This window comes from Lepidochelys kempii, chromosome 2, assembly GCF_965140285.1.
Source record: "Lepidochelys kempii isolate rLepKem1 chromosome 2, rLepKem1.hap1, whole genome shotgun sequence".
NCBI lineage: Eukaryota > Metazoa > Chordata > Testudines > Cheloniidae > Lepidochelys > Lepidochelys kempii.
In genome coordinates, this window is record NC_136381.1 from 156,901,923 (window position 1) to 156,907,922 (window position 6,000).

Genomic DNA, 6,000 nt, shown 5'->3' on the forward strand with positions numbered 1-6,000 from the left:
TACTTACAGACAGCCCCCAAACCTGAAGCAAATACTCACCAGCAACCACACACCACACAACAGAACCACTAACTCAGGAACCTATCCTTGCAACAAAGCCTGTTGCCAACTGTGTCCACATACCTATTTAGGGGACACCATCATAGGACCTAATCACATCAGCCACACTATCAGAGGCTCGTTCACCTGCACATCTACCAATGTGATATATGCCATCATGTGCCACCAATGCCCCTCTGCCATGTACATTGGTCAAACTGGACAGTCTCTACGTAAAACAATAAATGGACACAAATCAGATGTCAAGAATTATAACATTCAAAAACCAGTCGGAGAACACTTCAATCTCTCTGGTCACTCGATTACAGACGTAAAAGTTGCAATTCTTCAACAAAAAAACTTCAAAAACAGACTCCAACGAGAGACTGCTGAATTGGAATTAATTTGCAAACTGAATACAATTAATTTAGGCTTGAATAGAGACTGGGAGTGGATGGGTCATTACACAAAGTAAAACTCTTTCCCCATGTTTATTCCCCCCCCCACTTCCTACTGTTCCTCAGACGTTCTTGTCAACTGCTGGAAATGGCCCACCTGGATTATCACTACAAAAGGTTCCCCCCCCCCACTCTCCTGCTGGTAATAGCTCAACTTAAGTGATCACTCTAGTTACAGTGTGTATGGTAACACCCATTGTTTCATGTTCTCTGTGTATATAAATCTCCCCACTGTATTTTCCACTGAATGCATCCAATGAAGTGAGCTGTAGCTCACGATAAATGTAGCTGATGCTCAAATAAATGTGTTAGTCTCTAAGGTGCCACAAGTACTCCTTTTCTTTTTGCGAATACAGACTAACACGGCTGCTACTTTGTAACTTATCACAGAATTGATTCACAGAGCTGTGATCAGTTTTGTTTTTCAGTAAATGGAAACTGCAGCAGCTAAGGTTTCAGTTTCAGTTTCATTTCTTTCCCTGCACTGAATCTCTCCCCCTGCCCCAAAGCAGTATTTATAGGACACAGGCTCTGCCCAGGAGCTCAGTTCAGTCCAGAAAAGCAGAAGGAAGGATGGCAGACCAAAATGTGCACAAGGCTGGTTTTACCTCAGGTGGGATAAAAGGAAGATCAACTGCCTCTGAGATAATGTCCAAAGAGGCGAGGAGCCATGGAGGAGGTGTGCCTTCTGGAGGACCTACTTCTACCCTACAAGAAATGGGTATGAGTTGGAATTTCTTCTTTCGCATAGAAAAGAAATTAAAGGCTACTGCACCTTAGAGAGGAGGGGTAAAAAGAACCTAGTATTGATTATACAATTCTGCCCTAAAAAATAAGCTCTGTTAAGTATTCTCTTCTCGCTTACAATTTTAATTGAAGTAAAAATGATTGACCAATATACCTAGGGCCCTACCAAATTCAGGGTCTATTTTGGTCAATTTCATGGTCATAGGATTTCATTATATCAGCTATTTAAATCTGAAATTTCATGGTGTTGTAACTGTAGGGGTCCTGACCCAACAGAGAGTGGTAGGGGGGGTCGCAAGGTTATTGTAATGGGTTGCAGTATTGCCACCCTTACTTCTGCAATGCTTCTGGTGGTGGCGCTGCCTTCAGAGCTGGGTGGCCAGAAAGCGGCGGCTGCTGGCCAGGAGCCCTCCTCTGAAGGCAGCAACACGGCCAGCAGCAGAGCAGAAATAAGGATGGCATGAGATGGTATCGCCACTCTTACATCTGCACTGCTGCCTTCCGAGCTGGGCCCTTGGCCAGCAGCCACCACTCTCTGGCCACCCAGCTCTGAAGGCAGCAGCGCAGAAGTAAGGGTGGCTTGGTATGACATTACCACCCTTACTTCTGCAGTGCTGCTGACAGTGGCGCTGCCTTCAGAGCTGAGATTCATTCAGAGGCACAGACAGGGACTGAAACTTTAGCAGAGACTATTGGGTTACAGTTGCAACGACTATATCAAATGTGTGTTTATGGGAAACACGTTTCTGGAGAAGAGAAAGATGCGTGCCTGATGCCAAAGGAAATCGTACCTGTGCCTTTTGGAGATATTCCAAGATCGCTCTTATCCTTGTGAAAATATTAGCCCTATAATGCCACCAAGGTAGGTGACGGCTTTGGCTCTCTGCAGTGTAAGAGCTTGCCATGCATGCTGTGCCTGCCTGGGTGAGAATGGGAGGTTCTAGTCTCGCTTGCACAGGTATTCATTGGAAACCTTGCTCGTTAACACTGTGTTTTAACCTTTTCCCCCTGGATAAACATACCCCTCTCACCTTTACCCCAGCATGGACATTTGCAGGGGAGTGTTTCTGTCTGCGGCAGCATCTGAGCAGTGTCCCGTGTCACTCTATTCTAGTCAGTATAGGCTTTTATACCGTACTCATGACTGTGGTATCTGAGCACCTTCCAGCTGTGCATTAAGCTCCATGACTACACATGTTGTTTGTTCTCTCCTCCTCTCTCCCAGGGGGAAAGTGCAATATGCTGCTCAAAATTTATATTTGAGAATGCAAAGTCAAGCAAAAGCACCTTACACTTCAAGTGGAAGGCGGTGAGGCTTGTGATGGTCCTTAGTTCTTTATTGTAGAAAGCTCTATTGAGCCAAATGAGCAGTGTTGTTAACCACTTCCTCACCCCAGAGCTTTAGTTGATCTTTTACAGTGGAGGACTCTTACTTAGAGATGCATTACATGGCCCCTGCAGGAAATTGTGATGGAAATTTAGAACTGGTTTCCTAGCTTCCTTCCTGGTGTCCTTCCACCCTGGAAACAGTAGCAGCCAAAAGATTGCACATTGCTAGTATTCTTGCATATTGGTGGAATGGGATGAGTGACTAGCCATCTCTTTGCATTTATTTTTGATATCACTATTTGAAACATTTGGTGGAATTTAAGTGTTTTATAGCTTTAAAATGCCATACTGTCCCATGAGGCCCCTTCCAGCCTGGAGATCTTTATCAACACACTCTTTATAACTCTCTTTGTTGTAGGTGCCAAAAGCTCAACCCATTCATCAGGTTTCACCTCTATTGGGATCTCCAGTGGAAGTAAGGCATCTGGAATGATGTCCCACGAAGCTAAGTCTCATGGAGGACAAACACCAAAGGGTGGGACAACATCCACCGTCCAGTCTGTCTGTAAGTTAAAGTCCTCTTATTGTTTATAATTCAGTGAAAGATTCATTCATTCATTCAGAAATGTCAACATCTACTTCAAAAATGTCATTATATGAACAGGGTGTGGCTAAGCAAAGCCACGGCATTGAACAATATTTCTCCTGCTTGTTACCTGATATTCAGTCAGGAACAGAAATTGGAAAGCTGCTGGAAAACTGTAATGCTGAGAGTGACAGCAGATAGTGCATTACAAAGTGTGATATTTGCTATGGCAGAAAAAAAAGGCCAACAGAGTTTTGGGTTTGCATTGGCATCAGAGGGAATAATTCCTCTATGGGGCCATGCTCACACTAGAGAATCTGTAAAATTTCCCACTCTTGCTAATACTGTTTCCACTGCACTGGTTTCTCTAGAAGTCCTAGTAGAGTCGGACTGCCAGCTACTGCTGGCATTTTTATCACCATGAGATATAACTCTGCTCGCAGCGGGTATAATCTACACTGTTAAAAACAGTGGCGGCAACCAGCAAATAATCTACGCTAGAACTCTCAACATTGCTGAAACCAGTGCAGATGAGCAAGTTATAATGATAGGAAATGTTCAGAAAAATTCCCTAATACAGAAAGTGGCTGTAGAAGATGGGTTAGCGATACCTGGAACCCTACATTCAGTTCTGGCATCTCAGTACAGAAATATATTGACCAACTGGAAGTATAGACAAAGGAAAAGTATTACGACATTGGAAGGAGACTGTAAACTCTTTAGGGCACGGAATATATCTACCTCTGTATTTGTACGGTGCCTGGCACAAAAGGGCTTAAATTCTGCATGCGGCCTTCATTCAGGTGCTAGAAGAAAGAAAAAGAGAAAGAAAGACTCTCTACAAGTACTGAAAGAATATGAACATACTTAGACACATTTAAAATTACACTGGGAAAAGTACATAATACATCCACCATGAAGAATTATCCTGCAATTTTTATTATTATTGATAGTATACATTATGTGGATTCCGGTAGCACCTAAAGGTCCCAAATCAAGAGTGGTGCTCTATTGTGCTACAAAGTAGATTATAGGATGTTGTGAACAGAAGGAAGGGGGACAGGATGAGTTGATAGGAGCATGGAAAAAGGAAGGTATGTCAGGCTTTGGATTCTAGGTAGACCGGCCTGGTGGTTGGAGCAGTGTTCGAGGCCAGATGTAGGGTTGAAGGCAGCACTGAAACCAGGGTCCAAGGGCAGGCCGAGGATCAGAATGGGGGTCAGAGTCCATAGCAAGCCAAATCAGGGTCATGGTCAGATGGAAGCCGGCTGAAGGTCAAAGCCAGGTTGGAATCAGTCCAAAGGTCTGGGGGGCAGCAGGTGGATGCAGGGCTGGAACAGAGTCAGAACAGGCCATGGACAAGGCTGAGGAGGGCTGGAACAAGGCTCAGGTAATGCTGAGGCAGGGACAGGGAGAGGCTGGGAGTGTGTAACACTGTGAGGCAGCAGGAGGTTCCTAACCAAGCCCTGCCGCTGCACAGCCTAACTTGCGCTCTGGCAGTGAGAGTGAATTCCTGTATCTGGGGGGCCATCTGACCTGGGCTGTGCCCAGAGATAAGCTGCTGCAGCATGCCCAAGGGATGAGATACTGCAGGGGGGTGAGTCATCGTAGCTGAGTGAGCAGCCCTGGAATAGTGGCGAGTTTGCCTCCCAAGTAAGGGAAGGACAATACTGATGAGGGAAGGAGGGGAGAGGAGGAAGGAAGGTATAGAGGGGAGGATGGAAGGCTCGGAGTGAACTGGCAGCAGTGGGAGAGGCTTAGAGCAAGTAGCTAATCAGCAAGGAGTAAAACTTGTCCAGAAACATTCCTGAGAAGATAAAGTCCAATGACATCACTGTCCAAAAGTTCCAAAGGAACTGTTGCTGCTCCTGTTACAGCCTCCACTGCCCACAGGTCTCTCTCCCACGCCCCACGTGGCTGGAGCTTGGAGGCTGCACAAGTCCTCATTTCCTGGCTGGCGGTCCCTGAAAGGTCTCCAGAAGGGGAATCTCCCTGCTGGTTCTGGGGGAGGGGAATCTGCACTTAGCCACAGAAAGTGGGTAACACAGCAGTGCAACCTACTTCTCACTACACTGCCAAGTTTCCTCAGCCTAGACCTCCTACTCCTATGAGTGAGGATGTAGTTCATTCTCTACAGCCCATTCATTACTTAGCTTTCCTGATGAGACTGCCAACGAGGGCAGGTGCTAATAATGGAGGTGGGTTTCGTGCTATACTAGACACTCCATTGAGACCTCCGACTCATTTTACATACATCACTGAGTAATTTTCAAAGGGTTATGCCTGGTCAGGTTTTGAACAGCTGATCAGGTGTCAAAGGCAGCTATATTCCATAAATTCCCCTTAACTTGAATAAACATAATTTAAGGTCATTAATGTTAATATAAAGGTCTCTGTTTTTCTTTTAGCAATGGGTGGCAAAGGAAAATAAAATGAAGAAAGAAGCATTGCTCAGCCTGCCAGCCCTGCAGACACCACATCCCTGGATGACATAACTGGCGACCTTTCCCCCCCACACCTTACTGATATGAAGTGTCAGAGCTTTAACATGCAGAATAAAACCTTTGTTGAAGTACCGGACTTGTGCAGGAAATTTGATTTTTCGAGTTGTGTGTTAATTATTCATTAAGGTAATATCTCTTTTGTTGGTACGGAATGCATCCTCCAAAGGCTTTTTTTCCCTAATGAAGCTTCTGTGAGTCTGGCCAGTGAGTTTTATGACTTTCTGAAACACTCTCAGAAATGTAGGCGCACACACAGAGCCAGATGCTCGGCCCCTGTCCCTGGCAGCCAGGCCAGGTGTTGCAGGACCAGCCACTTCTCATGCCGGCAGGACCAGCC

General features: G+C 45.5%; 1 protein-coding gene across 1 annotated transcript; it reads left to right on the top strand.

Annotated features, from left to right (window-relative positions):
* Nucleotides 1-945: 945 nt before the first annotated feature.
* Nucleotides 946-5,736, top strand: LOC144930218 (uncharacterized). Its single transcript, XM_078851657.1, has 3 exons — nt 946-1,218; nt 2,992-3,138; nt 5,568-5,736. Exons 1-3 carry the CDS (start codon nt 1,071-1,073, stop codon nt 5,588-5,590), a joined length of 318 nt encoding a protein of 105 aa, XP_078707783.1. The 5' UTR covers nt 946-1,070; the 3' UTR covers nt 5,591-5,736.
* Nucleotides 5,737-6,000: the final 264 nt, after the last annotated feature.